Here is a 21,764-nt window from a genome sequence, read left to right as displayed (position 1 = left end):
TTTGACTTTGTTGACGTCTTCTGGCTGTATGTTTTGGTCTTCTTTGTCACCAAAGAAAGATTCCAAAGTCTGGGTCTGAATCTGAGTCCATTTTTGCTGCCTGGCCATGTTCCCAGCCAACTTACTTGACCCTTGAGTTTTTTGTGGGGGTATGACTGTTTGTAGAGTAGAGAGTACTTTGTCCCAAGTTTGAGGGGTTGTGCTGTTGTTTTCAGAGCTATTTCTACACAGCAAGGCCTGCCAGAGCAGTGCTTCTCATCCCCCAAGAACCACTAACTGGGACTAGACTCAGATCTTAAGCAGGCTTTGCACTTCTGCTCTGATCTGCCACTTAATTCCTCCCACCAGGTGGGCCTGGAGCCAGAAGCAACTGCAGCTGTAGCTCTGTAAGCAGCCTCAGAGCTGCACCACCTCTGCTGCCCCCGGGGTGGTGGCCCAACCCCAAACTCCTTTCACTCTGTCCCAGAAGCTTTTCCCACTAATCTTCTCTGTTGTCTTTGGTGTTTGCGGGTTGAGAAGTCTGGTAACTGCCTCAGCTCACTGATTCAGGGCGCTAGGGCCTGTTGCACCTGGCTCCCTGTCTGGTTGGTCTAGGCACAGCCCACACTGGGCTCTACTCTGCTCCGCTCCCAGGTCTATGAGATAGACCTTACCCAGCGACCATCCAGGCTGTCCTGGTCTGGAGCCCTGCTTCCCTCTGCTATTCTGTGGGTTCTGCAGCTCTAGAATTTGTTCAGAGCCATTTTTATAGGTTTTTGGAGGGACCTGGGCGGGGAGCTCACGCAAATCCCTGGTTTCCAGCCACCATCTTGGCTCTGCCCCCTAGAGAGTTGCTTTCACTTTCTAAGTTGGACTTTTGGGTATCTCTGGGTCTATTACATATGTCCTTATAATGGTCTATAACTTCTTTGGTTTACTTCTCTATCTAGCCTTAGTTCTTGGATTATGACTTTGTGCTCCAGCCAAACTATGCTCCCACAGCACTCTGCTATGCTTTTATGTAAAACTATTGCCCTAGATTGGTCTCCATCTATGTCACCTGTGTTCCTGTACTGATTTCTACTTCTTCCTTACTCCCCAGCCCTGATCTTTGAGGTTCAGAGACCTCCTCTCTTTGTGTCACAGGATATAAAATGCTAAGGACCTCAGAGCTCATGGGCCTGCGATTTCCAGTTTTGAGCTCTGCTAAGGAACATGGGCAAACTGTTCTAGTCCCCCATTGCTATTGCTCATAGTCTTATGGCTGATTTGGGGAGAGTTTTCAGATGAAAGAAACTACTTCATGTAGTTACTCGTTAGATTTCTTGAATTTTATTAAACCTAGTGCAAAATTTAGGTTTTTGATTGAGTTAAGGATGTTGGAGTAGGGCTGCCTTGCCTGCCTCTTTTCAGAAAGCCACCTTTGCTAGAAATCTAGCCCCCTCATATTGTGGATGAAGAAACTAAGGCTGAGAAAAGTTAAGTGACTTTGCCAAGGTCATACAGGTTATAAGTGTTGGAGTCAGGATTTGAACATGGGCCCAAAGTCAGTGCTCTTTTTCCTGTTCCACACCATCTCCCTGTCTTTTCTTACTCTGTGTTTGATTGTTATTTTTATTTGGTTGAGGGGGAAAGGGTCTTCTACCTCTGGATCTTGTATTATGAAAATACATAGAACTTTAATGCCTTAAAACACAGGTATATCCTTTATAGTATGTAGAGCACTGAACCTGGAGTCAGGAAGACTTAAGTTCAAATTTGGCCTCAGAGACTTATTACCTGTGTGACCCTGGGCAAATCACTGAAATTTTTGTCTACTTTGGTTTCATCAAAAATGGGGATCATAATAGGACCTCCCTCCACAGAGTTGCTGTGAGGATCAAGTAAGATCAGCTGAGAAAATATTTATAAATGCTCAGCACAGTACCTCACACACAGTAGGCATTAATGAATTCTTTTTTTCCTTTCCCTCATCTTCCTATCAATTAGATTGGATCTTTATTTGTTTTCACTATCCCACAGTGGTGCCCACTTTCTATAATTATTTGAACATCTAAGCCTTCTTTACCCTGAATTAAATATGTGCTTTAATATACTATCTACCACAGCATGTGTAAATGCAACCTCATAAAAACTCTACATATGTAGTTTTAGAATAAACAGAATTTATATTTTAGTTTGTAATTATTATATATCTGCATTTTAAAATATGCAAAACCTGATTATTTTAAATTATACTAAATTAAATGTTGGGCATGGTGGTATACACCTATAATCCTTGCTGTGGAAGTAGCTGAGGTTGGTGTATTATTTGTGCTCTGGAGTTCCAAATTGTAGTACGGCTAAGCCAATCAGACGTCCAAACGAAATCCAGTACTAATATGGTGAGTCCCTGGGAGTAGGGGACAACCAGGCTCTCTGAGGAGGGGCAAGCCAGCCCAGGTCAGAAATTGAGCAGGTCAGAAGCTTCCATGCTGTTCCACGGTGGAATCAGACTCACTGCAGCTCTACTTCTAGCATGGGCAGAATAGAAGACCCAGTCTTCCCTTCTCTCCAAAAAAGGCAGTTTTTGTTGCATGGAATATATGAGCCAATATTGTATAGTGAAATGAGCTCCTGTAATTGGAACCAAAAGATAGATTTTTGTCTTTGCTGTATTACTTACTAGTTGTTGTACATGCCACCTTCAGTTTCCTAATCTATAAAATAAGTAGAATAATCCTACTACTGCTGCCTTGCAGGGAGCATCAAATAATGCATATTAAATAATGCATAATTAAGCTTTTGTAAACTTTAAAATGATACAAAAATTAAGTTGATGTTAGTGTACCTTATGGTCTAAGCTTGCATTTTTTGAAGCATTTTTATACAGCATATTAGTGACTTAGTGGATAGAGAAGTATCCTTGAAGTTAGGAAGGCCTAGGTCTAAGTCTTGTCCCTGACACATACTGACTGTAACCTTGGCAAGTCACTTAACGTTTCAGTGTCCCAGTCAACTCCTTAAGACTGTATGCTTCAGGGAGCAGCTAGGTGGCGAAGTGAGTAGAGCACTGGCCCTGGAGTTAGGAGGACCTGAGTTCAAATCTGGCCTCAGAGACTTGACATATGTACTAGCTGTGTCACCTTGGGCAAGTCACTTAACCCCAATTGCCCTACCAAAAAACAACAACAAAAAAGACTGTAAGTTTCAGAGAAGGGGATAACCTGTCTTGGCAAAAGGCACAGAAACTTCCTTCCACTGAAGAAATCTCAGATCCATGAAAAGAATTAATTTAAGGGCAAAGAAATAAATAATTAACCCACAGAAAGTAACTAGAACTGATTTTAAAGTCCCTGGATGTTTTTGAGGACCAGAAGAACTGGATGCAAAGCAACCTTAATGAACATACTGAAATTATATCTCATTAGATTTACATATTGTAATTTACATGAAAAAATGGAACGTGGAAAGGGAAATTTCAATAAATTGAAAGTATACCATAGTATAAATTCTCATGTGGTTTATTGTATATTTTCTCATTTAGCCGATTCTATCTAAAGCAGTAGTTTTTTCTGATATTTTTTATTGTCCTGTGGAGTATCCCAAGAACTGGTATCACGCAATCTTTAAATAACACAGAAGAAATCTCTAGTCCAAGTTGCTATTTTTAATTGCCAAATTCAAGAGTATCAGTTGTCATTCTTAGAATATGTAGTTCTTTTTTAAAAAAAAAAATAAATGAAACATTAATCCTTTAACCTTTTAGTATTCTATTGGAGACTTCTCGTGGAATCATACATTATGAAGGTAGAAATAGTATTCTACAATTAATGCTGTCCAGTATGATCACCCCTTTAATCTGTATATTCTTTTAAAGTGTTTATTCTATGCAGTACACTATGAAGCCAGCATGAACTGGTAGATACAATGCTGGGCTTGGAGTCAGGAAGACTTTTGGCATCTCACTTCAGACACTTATTAGCTGTTTGACTATAGGCAAGTTATTTAAGCACTCACTATGTCTGAGATTTTTTTTTAGAAGTAGGATTTATCTGCTCCGTACTATCTGGTAAAAGAAGCTCCCCCTTGCCAATGAAATTATAAACCCTTGGTGCATTTTTAATTTATTTCATATTTGTTGATATGTGATTGAATTCAGTTTGCTTTTATGTTGTCCTCAAATTTTTTAATCTGCTTGATATTTTATAACTCCTTGATATTAAGTATCTTGTCTTCTACCCTTTATTTTGTAGCTTCAGACAACATGAGAAACAAGTATCTATTACCTGACAGTTGCTCATTATAAATTTTAACTAAACTTAGATGTCGTCAAAGTATTTCTGAAGCTAAATGCCATCAACCTTGAACTATATAAATTAGAAATTACAGGAGGAGTCAGTTGAGGTGAATTTTCTTTTTCTCAGCACAGTTTACCATTTAAATAAGCATTGTTATGCCCTTATTCTTATGTTTAAAAAGATAGTACTTGTACACATTATGAAGTGTACAGCATTTTATTCATATTTCTGTATATGAGATTACTTTCCACTTACTCTATTCATATCTCGTATGTAAGTAGTTTTTTGTTTGCATGTTGTGTTCCCCTACTAGAGTGTGAAGACATTGTATTTGCCTTTCTTTGCATCCCAAGCACTTAGCTACAGCACTTGGCATAGAATGTGTTTAATAAATACTTGTTGGCTGGCTGACTGCAACAAAATCTTTTGAAGATATATTTAAGTTCATTATACTTATGAGCTCCTTATTCAAATTCAGCAATATTAATTTTACAAAGAAAGTAATAGTTTTGTCACCATGTATGATTGGTATATATTACATATATGTTTTAATACTCTAGAACTTTCATGTTTCATCTTCACTTGTCTTGATATTCTTGACCTGTGAGGATTTTAAGTAGAGTACTACTTTATTCATTGTAAGTTAATTCATTTGATTACAGGCATATAACTAGAGATATTGAAGATAAACCTAAGAAAATTCCCTGATTTCCACTTTTAAAAAGGAGCATTTTAATTCGGTTCAACAATCATTTACTAAACCCTGTCATTGTGTAAGCCACTATGCTAGGCGTTAGGGATATACAAGAATAGAAATATAGATCCTGATGGTCTCAAGAAATTTACAATTTAAAGGGGTGGGAAGAGGTGACAATTTTAAGAGAAAAAAAAACCTATAGAGAGAAGGCCCCAATAACAAAGGATACATTTTTACTATATTTTTCAACTTTTAATTTAAGAGCTAAAAGTTAGCTCATCAGTCTAATAAAATGTGAGATAATAAACTTTTGAAAAACTATGTCCATTTAATAAAGGTATTACCTTTTAAGTTGGATCTTTTTCTTCTGTTTGTATATTTCTTACTGATTTTCTTCTCTTGCAACTAACTCAGGAGAATTCAGCTGAATATTGCTTACCATTCTTTAGATAACCCTTAGTCTTACTTTGCTCTAGAATAAAATTTTGACAAATAATCTGCCCTTTTTTATTTACCTGTATTTACCTCTGGGTTAAGTTCTAATATCTATACATAAAGATTGGAATATTTAATTGAAATATACACAATCACCCTGAAGAATGAGTTTCTGTCATATAGTGCTTAAGTTCACAGATGTTTAAGATCTCTCACTATATTTTATATAAATTATATATATAACTTATGTATATAATTATGTATAAACATATAAAAGATATAATTACATAAAATGTAATTAAGAGAAATACTTTAGACCTGCATGGTTCAAGGTGATAATTTATTACAATGTATAAAATGGAAAAATGACAAAAATGCAACATTCTTGGTGCCAGAAAACAAAAGTAAGCATATGATTAAGTGGAGAAAAGCTAAATTATACTTACAGTTACACAAGTGAGTTTTTTAATTGATTGAGACCTTTCAGATACTAACCAAAATTTCAGATATTTGAAGTCTTTTTTTAGTTGTAGAAGCAAGAAGATATGAATTACCTACAGTGTTCAAAATGACAAATGCATTTTCCTAATTTTATGAAATCCCTTTTTAAGCCAAAGAAAATCATATACATATAAATATAAATTAAGGAATTTAAATACCAGTATGTTAGTGCCTGAAGGCATCCTATAGATAGAGTACTGTTTTTCTTTAAAGCCTTATCTTAAAGCCTTATTGCCTTAGGCAATAATTAACTATTTTAAAATCATTTTTATAGCTGTACATGGTTATGTTTACAATCCTCTTTGGACCTTTACCAGTCACTTTATTTTTGTACGCTTTCACTTCCCACAGTTATGCAATCTATAACAGCAACTTCAAATTTCATATCCTTTCAAATGATCTTTTTATCTTATTTGAGGGAGACATAAACTTAGAAGGAAGGGCCATATGATTTTGGTTTAAAATGCATTTTAAATTATGAAGGAATTGTGAGTAAGTTTCCTTAAGAGCTTTGTAATGGACAGAGTTTTTTAATTTTGAATTTTGTTATCTGGTATCAGTTTACAATAAGGGGGACTTTAGTGATCTGAATGTTTCAGGTTATTAATGTGTATTGGCAATAAAAGTATTAAGGAATCATGTTTTTATTAAGAAAATGTCTGCTGTTGAATAATATTGATAAATGTAGTGAATAACATTTTTGACATAACTGCCTTGCCTACACAGATAATTGTGCTGGTAATTGAATGAGTCAATCAAAGGCATAGTCTAAGAATAGAACATTCTCTCACCCACTAAAGTGAAAGAAAGGTATTGTTTAAAAGTAGTCCAGTGATGGAGGAAGGGAAGCAAGGTTATGTAATGACTTAATAGAGTTTCATTTTACCTACGAAAATGAGTTCAGATATGGCGTGAATCATAGGTGAGATTAATTTTTGTCTTCATTCTCAGATGGTTTTTCATAAGACTTTTGATAGGGTTTATTAAATAAATCAGTTTACTCTTGAGATAAAATCTTTTCTTGCTGAAGTAGGCAACTCATTTTTAAAGCACATTAGCTATAATACAGTTTTTAGGATGTTAGCCTAGTGTCCTGGACCATTTCTGCTTTCAAAGCTACCAAAACTATACTTTTGTGAATGTTAGAAGTTATATTTCTCCTACCACTTAAAAACAGAAAAGCAGCAGCTTTGCATTATTTCGGCAGCAGTTTCATTTCATTTTAAAATTTTAACATTTGCATAGCTTGTGAAAAGTGACCCCAAAATCCTTGGGGCATTTTTTGTTAATAATGTAGCTTTTAAAATGTTTCCTCAGTTGTTTCATTAAATCAACCTTTCATTAAAATGCAACCAGCTTGTTTCTGTATAATTTTGTTACTCTTTGTATTAGAGTAGAGATACATTATACCTTTCCCATTTCTAAATCTGCCTGTGCCTATTTTTATTTGTCAAGCTGAGGTTTGACTGGCTGGATTCCAGATGTCTCTCTCACAAGATTTGGTGCTGATGGTCTATTTATAGAACTGTGGTTTCATTGTCATGACAACCATGCTAGAGGCCAAGGCGGCTGGGAGCTATTTCTGGACTGGTGCTGTAATGTAAAACTGATTGGGCAAGTTAGTATATCCTCTAAAGCAGACCAACTTTAGAGGAGTAAAAGGAAAGGAAAAAAAGATTTATAGAATTTCTTTCAAAAGACTTTTTTTCTTTCCTCTTGATATTTGTTCTTTTTGGATCACTCCACTTAAAAAAAAAAAGTTATTTATTTCACATTAAAATTTTCCATACTGCGTAAGTGGATTGTTATTCCAATCTCTTAAATATTATGTTTCCAAATGTGGGGTTAGATAAGCTACGGCTATAAGCAGGATGTTTTTCATTTGAGAAAAATATGATCCTTACTATGGATTAATAGGGGGAAAGAATTTTATATATAGTAATAGTAGTCCTTTATGACCTGTAATTTTAATATTTTAGGCTTTTAGGTGTCTTGTTAGCCCTTCCATATAAGGAACTGTAACCTTGTGGTAGCAAGTTGATTCCACATCTGTAAAGTCATATTTTTTAACTTTAATATTATTTGGTTAAAAAATTGCCTAGTGGTGTCCCTCTGCCTCCAAGTGGTAAGGCTCTTCTAAGGTTATTTGCTAATTGAAATAAAATGTAGTCCCTTCATGAAGGCCATTTTATACAATAACTTTTTAAAACTCATTTGCATTCTTATTCTGAATGACTTTTATATTTTTAGCATAATGGTTAAGCAAGTTAAAAGCAAAAATGCTTCTTAGTGAGAGACTCTACCTTATTAAGATAAAATAATCTTTGGTTTCCTTTTTCATTGTTGTTTAAACCATAGTGATCAGAACATTGCCAGCATTTCTATTATAAATTTCTATTTAATGTTTGGCTATACATATTTCCTTTATTGTGTAACTTTAGTTCCAAAATACATCCTAAATTGTATTTCAAAATGATTACTTTAAGATAATCTAGTAAGTTGAATTTTCAGGTACATATTTTTTATAATTATGATCCCAAAATAATTTGTTCTTTTACTTTAGATAGCTTTCTCTATTGTTTGTTTCCAACATAAAATACTTCTGTGGATTTTTTTAAAGTAGGTAATTTTATTTGTGGTGTACTTAGCATGTAATCTTTTGCTTTTTCTCTTTAAAAACTTTATTTTAGTAAACTTAAATTCTACAAAATGACAGTAGCATGAAAGCAAAATTTAAAATTGTGTTCTCTTTGAGCAGCTTTTGTATATTGAAACAAATATTCATAACATCTTTGCCATGTCATATACAATAACATATCCTCCTAGGAAAAAGAAACAATTATGTTACTTTACAAATTAAACTAATTTATATGTAAATTTTTATATATCACATATTACATGAAGTAGAAGAGATTCCTTCTTAAAGGATGTGATGGCAAATTCTTAGGTAAAGTGAAGAGATCCTTGATAATGGGGGAATTTAATTTGTTATCAACATTCTGATTTTTTTTGGTAATTTTTAAAAACATTGTTTTCTTTAAAAATGAGGTATACCTGAAGGTGACAATAATAATTCATATTTATATGGCATCTTAATGAACACAAGGCATTTTCCTCAAAAAATCCTGTGAGATCGGCAATGAATTTCAGCCTAATCTTGTTTACATTTACTTTTTTTCTAGCACTACATTTTCTTTTGCTGTTAATCAATATATTTCCTGTTTGACAGTTATTTATCTAAGCAAGTCAAGAATTCCTGCCTACTTTTAAAAATAGTAGTTGAGTAGAATGAGAGAGAAAGAAGGGGCCCTTAATGTTATCTGTGATAGTTAATAGTACTATCTACTAGGATAGTAATACTACTTATCCAGTGCCCTAAATTGGCAAGTATTTAAATCTCTAAAAACTGTTTTATCGGTTAGAAACAGAGTGGTCAGATCTGGAACACTATTCCCTTTCCATTTTTATAACTTTTAAAGTATACATACAGTTTTGCCTGTCAACATTTATAGGCAAAATTGCATTGTAAAAGTAATGATAATAAATTGAAATAGTACATCGTTAGTATAGAAAATTAAAAATTTAGAACTTTAGTATATTCAGTTTGATCATTCAGTGAAAAAAATGTGTTAGAAAATTGTTTATAAATATTCTTCAAGTGAAAATTATTATTTACTGAAAAATTATAAACACTAAATTTATTGTAATAATATTTATACTCAGCTATAAAAACAAGAAAAATTTATGAGGATTTGATGCTCTCCTGGAACAAAAAAACATTTGACACTGCTTTTGAATTAAGAAGTGTTAAAAATTGTTGCTTCAATTTGGGTATTTTCAGCTATTTGTAAGGCTTAATATTTTAAGTAGTAATTATATTGAGTATTTTTTTCCACTGTTCTTGATTAAAACAAGGATCATTTGAAGATCCTGATAAATACTGGATTAAAAATTGCTTTATCTGTTATAAACTATAAAGGTAACTTCCCTCCAAATTGACCTTTCTTTGCCTATAAATTTTGTTATTGATATTTTACTTAGAATAGAGGTTATAGTTAATTGAAACATAAGTGTACATATATACATACATGTATACTGACAATGAGATTTCAAATTAATATGTGTACTGGGTTATTTTGAGGGCTAATTATTTTGTAATTTCTGTTTTGTCACTGACCAATGAGATCACTGAAGTAGTAGACTTGGGGGTTTTTATAGATATATATTTGTTGTGTTTTAAAATCCCACTCCAATGTGTAGCTTCATAGGAAATAGTTGTTTAAAAGAATAAAATTTTCACTAGGCGTATATTGTCTACTTAGACATAGGAATATATTGTCTTCTTAGATGAATAAAAATGCCCTTTTAGATTCCTATTGCATCTCATTTGTAAATTATTTTATCTAATGACAGAAACTAAAATCTCCAAAGGTTATCAGGTCGTACTTTTAGTCAGGAAGGCATCTGAGAAAAAGAGCCTCTTTTCTACTTTCCTTCAGAAGGCTATAATTAAAAAAAAATTTTTTTAAAGAAGGCTATAATTTCAGAAAGTGGTTTATTTATTTTTGGTCGTGTTTTCTTTTCTTCAGAATCTTCTTTCTTTCTCTCTCTCTCTCTCTCTCTCTCTCTCTCTCTCTCTCTCTCTCTCTCTCTCTCTATTTCTCCGTTTGTCTCTCTCTGTCTCTTTCTCTCTGCCAGTAGACGTGGCCTGATCTTCTTTAAGATAAAATGATATGTCTTTCCAGGTTTGTCTTTCCAAATGTTAGGCAAGATAACTCATCCTAGAAAAGATCAATCAGCCCTTTAACTGTTATACACCAGTGCCATTGATGATGCCATTAATTTACTCTTTGGAAACTAATTTTTTATCTTATTAAAAGTTTAATGTTTATACTGCTTTATTTCATGGACTTAATTTAGAATGAAGAGAAAATTTGTATTTGTTTCATGTTAAATATAGCCATTGCGAGAAAGGACCCTTTCTGCCAAAGTCTTTTGTTTATTAAATAAAATTCTTAAAATGTGGAAGGAAATGACAATGACTCCTAGTGGCTAATTAAGCAGCCCACATTTTGCTGTTTTGCTGGTTCAAGTTTTCATCATTCCCTTGAAAAATAAATCTTTATGTCATTTATCCCTCAAATTAGTATGAACCAATTTTTTTAAACACCCACTTAAAATAGTGAATGGTTTGAATTGTGAAACATTTTTTTAAAACTAAGTTGTTACTTTGGAATACATACAGTAATACAAATTAATTGCTAACTTTTTAAAATAAGAGATTTATCTGGACTTACTTTACTATAGGTATCTGATTTGTTATTATCAGGAAGCATTTGCTTATTTTGTATACACACACATGCATATATGCATATATGTATATGTGTGTATATGTTCTCCTAAGTAGATTTAATAGTCTACCTTTACCTGTTTTCCCATATAACTCCCCCACTTTAAAAATTTCTCCTTAGTTGTTAATTTAACTTTCCTGACAAAATCATTCTTCATAGTGTTGGGCTAAAACTTAATGAAATTAATTAAATTTTTAAAATGTGTTCCAAAGGATAAGCAACAATAGGGGGCAACAGTGTAAACATCACTTTATTAATCTAGAATCTGTTACCTGTTTAAAAAAATTTCTTTCCAGTTATACACATGACCCTATTTATTTGCATAACCATAGCTATCATGCAAGGAGAGTTACAGACTACCTCTCTTGTACAGAGGAGGAAAATGAGGCACCCAGAAGTCAAGTGACTTGTCCAAAGGCATAGAAAGTAGTAGAACTGGGAGTTAAATCTGTGACTGCTAAACTGAATATATCACAAAATAAATCACCAATCACAAAATATCATTTCACAATTATAGTCACGTGTATATAATTTTTTTAATTAAAAAGCACTTTCTTCACAATATCTCTGTGAAATTAGTAGTGCAAGAATTATTTATCTCCATTTTGCAGATGAGGAAACTAAAAGTTGAGTGAAGTGATTTGCTGAAATTCATACAACTGTTAACAGATCCAGAGACTTTTTCCACTATATGAGGCTGTCTTAATTAAAAGAATTAAGGGCTCTCTCTCTCTCTCTCTCTCTCTCTCTCTCTCTCTCTCTCTCTCTCTCTCACACACACACACACACACACACACACACACACACACACACAGAGAGAGAGAGAGAGAGAGAGAGAGATTAGAATCTCCTGCTCTGGACCAGTTACTATATTTCAATTCTAAGTTTTCTAAAGTTTCTAGAAGTTGGTAGTTATTATTCTAAAGCTCCTGTATATGCACTGTGTGTGTGTATTTAGAGACAATATGCTAAATTATTTTAATTTTGAGCTAGTGATACTGGGCTAACATATTACAGATGAGAATCAGTATAAATAAAAATTGCTAATTAAACTTAGCTTGTAGACTGTACTAAAAAGAGGACAAAGTTATTTTGGCATCCTTTTTCCTTTGTATCCTTTGTATTTAATTGAAAATTATCTAAATACTAGTACATGACAGCATACTAATATAGACAGATAAGTAATACAGTATTTTGAATACAAAGATACAGTTCTCTGTCAAAATTGATTTCTGTAGATTTAAGTGTATAAGTAAGTAGTTAAGGCACTATATTTTTAAAACAAAGGTCCAGGGTTCACTCAAACCCAGGTGTGACATTGATCTTTACTTTATTCATTAGTGAAAGACTTTGTTTTGCAAGTATATCACCTTGGTTACCAGGCAGGAAATGAATTAATAAACAGGAATTTATCTCTACTACTAAAAAGGAAAAAAGAAATCCAAAACACCTCAGAGCACATGCCATACTGATGCTTAAATAGAAAGGGCACAATATAAAAGGTAAAATTAGGGGAAATAGGAAAGGCACAACTATGACAAAGTGATGGAACAGTCCTAGTGAATTGTCCAAATGTGAGTCAACAATATGGTGTAGTTGTGAAAGAGTAAATATGTTTATATGTCAATGGCAATATAATAGCCATGAAGCCTGATACAATCTTATGCTACTCTTGGCATCGATCAGACTCTTCCAAGAATATCATGCTATTAATTTTCCAAAGCAAGTAGATTTGAGATGAAAAATAGCAAATTGATTAAAAGAGAATATAAAGTAGATACTTTTATTGAGCCCTGTCTTGCTGAAAAGCATCATTCCAGAGACGAGGCAAGGACCTAAGAAGTTCCCTGCAGCTCTACTTGGCTCCCTTTCTTTTTCACTAACTACTTTTACCTTTAGGAAAATCACATTGGAAAGTAGTCAAGCAGATAACAGGGTGATAGTGAGTTAGAGTCTCGTTTTAAAATGAAAAATGTGTCTCAAAAATTGAATTGTAATAAGTGGGAATTTTTTGCAAATTTATTTTTATATATTCCTAGGATTGATATATTAAAGAGAACTACATGAATAAGAACTCAATGTTTTAAGATCCAGTTACTTCCCTTTTTCAAAATAAGGGATACCACTCGATTTTTCGTTTTTCTGGTAATTGTTATTACATTATGAATGTGAACTTTCAGATGTGCAGAGGCCATCGTTGGAAGATAGTGAAAACATTTAATACATTTAGACTTGTTTTATCTGACTAGGGTTTTGCCATTGGAGTATTTCAGTACAGTACTGTTCCTCCTATGCTGTGTATCGTTGCTGTTTTTCAAGGAAATCATGGACCTAAAAATAGCCTGTATAAACACTAAGAGGTCTGTACTTTCAGTTTGGGGTTTTAAAAATCTCTTGTTAGTTTGTACTTCTCGAAGTTTTCAAAGCCCACCGAGTTTATTATTAAAATGAAATTAGTGTTTGAGGAAATATCCTATAAAATATTACAGATAAATGAATCCATTTAATGTTCTATATCTGGGATATCAGCAAGTTAATATGTGACTAACATACCTCATAATATAATAACTACCATTTTTATAGTGCTTCCCAGTTTGCAAAGCACTTTACATATGTTATCTCAATTGATTTGTACCACAACCCTCTGATGTAGTTGCTATTATTATCTCTGTTTCATGGCTGGGGAAGCAGGCTGATAGAAGTGACTCTGCCCAGGATAATACAGCTAGTATCTGAAACAGGATTTGAATTCAGGTGTCCAGCTCCAGGTTTAGTACTATCTACTAAGCCACTTAGCTCCCTCAAGAATTTACCCGTCTATGAAATATGCATATTTTGAAAAAATATCCCAGAAAAAGTCTTATAAGTCTCAGCATTCTAAATTCTCTTTTTTCTTTTACCACTCTAGTGTAGGTCCTCATCACCTCATATCTAGATTATTGCAATAGTCTGCTGGTGGGTTTGCCTGCCTCAAGTCTCTCTCCACTTCACTCCACCCTCTATTCATGCACTAAAGTGATTTTCTTAAAGCCCTAATCAGTAAACTCCAGTGACTACCTATTGCCACCAGGAGCAAATACAAAATGCTATCTGGCATTCAAAGCCCTTCATAACCTAGCTCCCTCCTACCTTTCCATTCTTCATATTCTTTATTCCCCAACACTTACTCTTCATTCCAATGACACTGGCCTTCTGGATGTGTCCATCTCTTGCCTCCAAGCACTTTCTCAGGCTATCCTCTATTCCTGGAACACTCTCCCTTCTCTGCTCTGACTACTGACCTCCATGGCTTTCTTTAAGTCCTAACTAAAATCCCAGCTTCTACAGGAAACCTTTCCCAAACCCTCTTAATTCTAGTGCCTCTGTTAATTATTTCCTCTTATCTTGTATATATAGTTTGCTTTGTATATATTTGTTTGCATCTTGTTTCCCCCATTATACTGTGAGCTCCTTGAGAGCTGAGACTGTCTTTTTTCTCTTTTTATATCCTCAGTGCTTAGCACAGTGCCTGGCAAATAGTAGGCACTTAATAAATGTTTATTGATTAATTTATTCTACAACCTCTTTTACCTTACTAACTCTACAAGAAACTACATATTTATGCTTTAAGAAATAGTGAAGGTTCCATAACACTAGGAAAAGAGTAAAGACTATCAGTGACTTGAAATCTAAAACTTGGAGCATTTTCTAAGTGCTTTGCCCAAATACCTGATGAATTTAGCCACAGTTAAAGATAAGGAAGAAAGTGACTTAAAGATTGTGCAGTAGGTACTGCTCTTGGGGTGACTAAATGCTTATGTGTTATCACCTTTGGGGCCATTCCCCTAAGCTACACTCATTTTCATAGTTAGGATTCACCAGAGGGATTAGCTGACTACTACTCAGTGGTAATCCTAAGAGAGATGGGTTTCTAGTACTGTTGCTCACAAGCCCTCACTTCTGTGTTTCTTTCCATATCAATCAGCCTGGCTTAATTAGCTTGTAGAAAAGTTATTTACTAAGCAGGCATAATAAAAACAGTTGAAATAGAACTAGGAATGCACTATCCTCCTGCACACACAAGGTCCCTAATTTGGGCTCCAACTTAAAGTGCAGTGGTAGAGATCACATGTGACAAAGGGGCACCTTTGGAGCCCTTCTCCCTTCTTAAAGTCCTCTTGAGGTTCCAACTAGGTGTGTAGCTCTCTGCTGGGCTCCAAAGGCCAGAACTCCTTTTAAATCCATGATTAGTACTTCTTTGTGATGAGGATTCTTTTTCCCTGTCATTGCTCTTAGGTAACAGTGAAACCTCTGATGGGACCTTTGGGCTTCCCAGACTCACTAGGTTACCTGAACATTCCCATCTTGGAATACTGATTTGCTTAAGATAAAGAAAGAATAAACATAAAAGAAACAGAGTTGCCATGTGGGAAGCTTTCACTTCAGCTTCTTCATGGCATCAGTTCTAAGACTTGTAATAAGAGTATTGGATCTGGAGTCAGGAAGGCCCGAGTTCCAATTTGGCCTCAGACATTTACTGGTTGTGTGACCCTGGGCAAGTCATTTAACCTCTGCCTCAGTTTCCTCATCTTTAAAATGGGGATACTAATAGCACCTATCACCCAAGATTGTAGTGAGGATAAATTGAGATATTTGTAAAGTACTTTGCCAAGTGTAAAGCAATATATAAATGCTAACTGCTATTGCTGCTGCTGCTGCTGCTGCTACTGCTACTACTACTACTACTACTACTACTACTAATAATAATAATAATAATACTGTTTTTATTACCACATACAAGACAAGAAGTGAATGCCTTCTTTTTGTTCTTGTATCTTTCTCTCTGTTCCTGGATGGATATCCTTTCTCCTTCTAGTCCAGTTTCTCCTATAGCATGGCCAGTGGGGCTGGGGGAAGGGAAATGAGGAAAGAAGAGAGGGGGGCCAGGGTTCATACTCTTGATCTTGTCATCACATACAAATGTACCACTTTCATCTTCATGAACTTGGAAATCCACTTACTAGATTATAGTCTCTTGTTATTCCACCTCTCCCCCTTCCTTCCAACTTCAAATTCTGTCCTTTTTCCTCTCCATGACCTCCAGTCCCGTCACTCATTTGTTCCCCCCCCCCCCCACAAACCATCACCCATGCATTGACTACACTCTCTTCTCTTACCCATCATCAAGGTGAACCAATTTAACTCTACATTGTCTCTTCTCTCAAGTCCCTTGCTCTCTTATCATTTTACCAGTCTTTCCCTGGGAAGATTAATCTCACCATCTGCTTCTTTCATTCATACTCACGCGCTTTTGAATGAAGCTGGAGAAGATTAAGAAACTCTGCTTACTAGATCCAAAACAAATTTGTGTCACATAATCTCAAATGGACCCGTACTGAAGCAAAGCAGTACATGTACACCTCTCTAGTTGACTCACTATTTCACTTACCACAGCAACTTTTCCAAAATTTTTCATCCTTCCTCGAACCTCCTATGACTGACTCCCTCTCCTCCCACTAAAAATATTTAGGCAGTTCACCAAGAGCTTTCTCCTCTCTTCATTTCACATCACTCAGATGCCAGTATCTCCTCCACCCTAGTCTCACACAAAAAAGTGGCTCTTCTCTTTGCCAAGGCAAACAACTCTACATGCACAAGTCATCCCATTCTATCCAGTCTCTCTCCAATATATGGCCCCCTGTATCTTCCCTATTCACATTTATTTTCAATTTCTCTGTGTCTACTGGCTGCTTCCCTTCTACTTACAAACATGCCCATGTCTCCCCATCAAAAACAAATCTTCACTTGATCCATCAATTCCCACTAGATATCATTTTCTATTTCCCTTCCTTTTTGTAGCTAAAATTCTTGAGACAGCTGTCTACAACAGATGCCTCCACTTCTGTTTTTTTTTTTCAGGTTCTATTTAACTGTCTGTAGTCTGGCTACAACATTATCTATCAATTGAAACTGTTCTTTCCAAAGTAATGATCCTTAAATTGACAAATATGATGGCCTTTTTTCTATCCTCATCCTTCTTGGCCTCTCTGAAACCTTTGACATTGTTGATCAACTCTCATTCTTGATAGTGTCTCTCTCTAGGTTTTTCTGACACTACTCCATCCAGGTTCTCCTCCTACCTGACTGTTCCATCTCAGTCTCTTTTGCTTCATCCAAGTCATGCCTGCTAATTCTGAGTGACCCCCAAAACTCTGTCTTGGGTCCTCTTTTCTTCCCCATGTATACTATTTAGCTTATTGGTCTGATCAGTTCCCCAGGATTCAGCTATCATTTTTCCATCAGTCAATAAATATCTATTAAGTATTTACTGTGTTTGAAGCACTCTGCTAAGAATTGGGGGTACTACCTCACACTCATCAGATTGGCTAATATGACAGGAAAGAAAAATGATAAATGTTGGAGAGGATTTGAGAAAACTGGAACATTGTTGATGGAGTTGTGAACTGATCCAACCATACTAAAGAGCAATTTGAAACTATACTTTAAGAAAATAACTTTGGCCACTATTTGCAAGATGGATTAGGAAACAGGAGAAACTTGAAATGGAGAGACCAATAAAGAGGCCATCAGAATAGTCCAGGTTAAAGGTCGTAAAAAGGACTGACCTAGAGATTGTATGAAGGAAAGATAAGAAGAGTCTGTCAGAGATGTTTTGGAGGTAGAAGTGACAGAGATTTGGCAACTTCATGGATATGTGGGATGAATGAAAGTAAGGAAAGATGACACTAAAGTTGCACTTGGTGACTTAGAGCTTGGAAAGATCGTGGTGCCTTAATAAAGATTAGGAAATTTCAAGGGGGAGCGGTGGAAGGGGAATGAAGAAAATATAAGATAAGAACTTTGCTATCTATGCTTGTTTATCCTGTATGGTACTGTATCCCACTGAAAAAGAAAATGAGAGAGGGTATATGTCACTGCTTCAGAGGACCTCACTTCTGCAAGATGGTCTAGGGTGTACTGAGGATGAAGGAATATAAATTGTCCCAGTGGTAACTGTACAAACTACTGTTGTGGCTGCTCTAGTCATGGTTAGGAAACTAACTAAAGTACTACTAAAGTAGGGAATTTGGGAGCTTGCATAGCTGGGGGTGGGGCGCTACATTTGATATGTTTTAGTTTAATCAGTATTACTAACATTTTCTTCTTCATTTTCTTAAGTCTGGAAAATCATATAAAACAATATAACAATAAAAGAAAAGCCCTGACTTCCAATTTCCAAAATGTAAATGCTAACATTGAAAATTTAACACCAGTTCTTGGGAGCCTCTTTGAGCTGGCTCCAACATAATCCTTTGAATGTAGTAACCCATCTTCTCATCCTCCAGCTGGTTGATCACTCATCATTTAGGATCATACTCCTTAAAGTCACACCACCACTCTGAAGGGAGCCAGCCACCACCCCCACTTTGGAGACTTATTGGCCTAAAGGATTTCTAGTTTTTGGCATGGCAGTAGCAACCAAGACTAAGTAGCAACTAAAGTTGTCTTGTACTTCAACTTAATAGTTACTTCTTTTGAGTGGCAAAAGACATGCCTAATTGTAGAAATATAGGATTTCATTTTCATTTGAAATGAAAGTTGTCAGAAAACCTTTTGGAGTATGAAATGACTATTGACATAGGATTACAGCCAATGGAAAATTATAATAAAAAGTTTTCTACTTGTCATTTGATGGCAATTGTTAAAACTTAGAAAATTAGGTTGCAGATATTTTGTAGGACTTAGATGACTTATCAATCTATACAGACTACTTGAGAGATTGCTTTCCTATTTGGAGCAGTATCATAGCAGAAAAATCCCTAGCATCTTTTGCGTCTTAAGTGATAGGGGGAGGGGGAAGATTCACTTAACTGATCATCCTAATAAACATATAAACATTCTCCTACATTGCACCTTGTCTCTCAGAATTTCTTTCCTAACCCTCTTTGCCCCATCCCTACCCACAATCTGCCCCATTTTCTTCTTTAATCCTTCAAGCAGTTTCTGAAATCCCAATTTATGTAATATTCTTAGAATATGTAGATTATCTCAAATTGTCATTTGTAGGGCATAAGGAAACAGAGCTAAGCTTTCCTAGCATATCTACATTCTTGGTGATTTAGTGACCCCATCAATAAAAACTGATGTTACTACTTTGAGTCGATATAAGGGACTTTTCACAAAATAATTTTTCAAGTATTTTGGCTAAAAGCAAAGTGATAATTAAAGTTTAGATCCAGGGTGGCAGGTTCCCCACCCTGGTTTAGATGCTGCTTTTTAATGTCAAAATAGTTTTAGCTCCTATGTTAAACGTTTTCTGATGATTCCAACCTATGTTAATCTCCCCTTCTCTCACTCTTTGAATGTTATCCATAGTCTCACCATAACCTCACTATGTACCATTATTCTATTTTCAAATTATCTTTTACATATAATTTAACACAATTATGTTGGTAAATAATTGTCATGCACAAGGCTATATCATTCAGTAATTGATTAACATATCATAGTGTTATCTCCTGAAGTAGGTTACAAGTTCCTTTGTGGATATAAACCATGGCTTATATTTCTTCCATATTTACTTGTATTAGGTACATAGGGCAAATTCAGTAAGTAGGAATTATTGATTTTAGTTGATAGATGGAGGCATAGGGATGCCTCCACAGATAGGTAATTTAAAACTCATATTTCTTTTTTTTTTCTTGAAAATGTTACTGTAACAAACAAAAATAACATTGGAAGGTTGTGTTTTGGGCCCTCTGCTGGACAATAATTGCAAATTCTACTTTGTGTTTTTAAAGTCAGATTACATGACACAGAACCCTCATTTAAAAAAACCACCACTGTACCATACAGTGGTTATAAACACGATGCTCTGAAATTTCATGGAATACTTTGTAACAGTATTTTTAGTTCATGAAACATATTTAGATTTCAGAGTTCTACTTTCCTTTTTTCATTTCAGAATATTAATTTCAGTCTCTATCCATAGATCGCCAAATGAATTTCTAGGGTATCTAATTTCAAAGGATTCTATTTGTTTAACATTTTAAAAGTATTTGAATTGAGTTATAAAATTAAACAAAACTCCCATTGACAGCATAATATAAATGTGTGTGATAATCATTCTGATAAAAGGCATAATTTTGTAATGGCATACAGTTTATAGACATACAACATTTAAATGATTTTCTTTTTCTTTCAGCTTTCTAGACAAGATTGATGTAGTCAAACAGAATGAATATACACCATCTGACCAAGTGAGTGAAACTCTTCTTAAAATCAAGGTGCTTTAAAAAATGCTTGAAAAAAACTATTTGAAGTTGACTTAACTATTAGTTCGTAAATATCCTTCTTCTGAAGTAAAAATAAACATTGTCATAAAAATATTTTGAGAGTGAATATTATGTGGAAATATTGTGATCTGATGAGAATAAGGATTGTTTTCACTTTTGCCTTTGTATCCATAGGGTCTAGTAGGAGGCAAATATCAAATACCTACTGGATTGATATTGATTTAATGAAATATAGGTATCAAATATCTTTTTGTTATTTGATCTAAAGTTATATAAGAAACATTAGGCAATATCATAGACTTTGTGGGCGTTGTTTTTGGTAAATTCTGTCTTCTTTTGATGAACTGATATTATATAATGCAGCTATTCTTTCATTTTATTCAAGTAACTTATTTGTTTGGAGGGGTGGTGATGGAGAGACCTGATAGCCTATCTCTGGTATGAATATAGTTAATTGATTAGGTGAAAAATCCACCCAGTGTAAAGCATTTCAAAAAATTTTTGTAGGTATTTTATTATTTTTTTAGGCATGTTAAAATCTATATTACCCTATTCTGAAAGATTTTCCACTCCATCCTGGAATTAATTTCCTGAACCTAGCCTTTTTAGACTGCATCAAAACAGTGTTTATTGAAAATGCACTATAGGTTTCCAACAAATACTTGCTTGACTTACTGATTGGATAATCTTGATGGATTAAGCATTTGGGGAAACAGAAGACACTATATACAAGTTGGTCATCTCCCCAAGAATATCTTGGTCCCAAGCAGCTCAATACCAAGTGATAAAGTGTAACATGGTATAATGGAAAGAGCACTGTGTCCTAGTTCTAGTTTTGCCGTGGTCCAGGTGACTTTAAGGGTCTCATTTTCTACATCTGCAAAATGAGGGAGTTCAGCAAGTGTTGCCTGAGATCCATTTCAGCTGTAACATTCTATGAGTTTATAAATTGTGAGAGACCTTGAAAAAGTCATTGCATCCATCAGTCTTCCTTCCTTCCTCCCCTTCTTTTCCTTTATTTCTTTCCTTCCCTTCTTCCTTTAGTCCCTTTTCTCCTCTCTCTCTTCTTTTCTCACTTCCTTCTTCCTAACCTAAAAAGCTGACTATAAGGATCAAATGAGATAATGTATATGAGAGCTTTATTTAAACTGTAAAGTACTATACAAATATTGTAAGGTTTTATTAAGGATTACTTTTTATTTTGGTTTATTGCAGACAATTTGAAGCAATTTTATCCACTAAAGAT

The 21,764-nt window shown here is 34.7% G+C and overlaps 1 protein-coding gene across 2 annotated transcripts in view; it reads left to right on the top strand.

The window, feature by feature from the left end:
- GNAS (GNAS complex locus) overlaps window positions 1–21,764 on the top strand; it is a 292,628-nt gene that overhangs the window by 254,597 nt on the left and 16,267 nt on the right. For both annotated transcript variants that reach the window (XM_036748344.1, XM_036748345.1), the window contains exon 6: window positions 20,428–20,482. In XM_036748344.1, coding sequence (XP_036604239.1) covers window positions 20,428–20,482 — 55 coding nt within the window. The remainder of the gene's footprint in view (window positions 1–20,427; window positions 20,483–21,764) is intronic.

This window comes from Trichosurus vulpecula, chromosome 3 (assembly GCF_011100635.1).
Source record: "Trichosurus vulpecula isolate mTriVul1 chromosome 3, mTriVul1.pri, whole genome shotgun sequence".
NCBI lineage: Eukaryota > Metazoa > Chordata > Mammalia > Diprotodontia > Phalangeridae > Trichosurus > Trichosurus vulpecula.
This window is presented reverse-complemented; position numbering and strand designations above follow the sequence as displayed.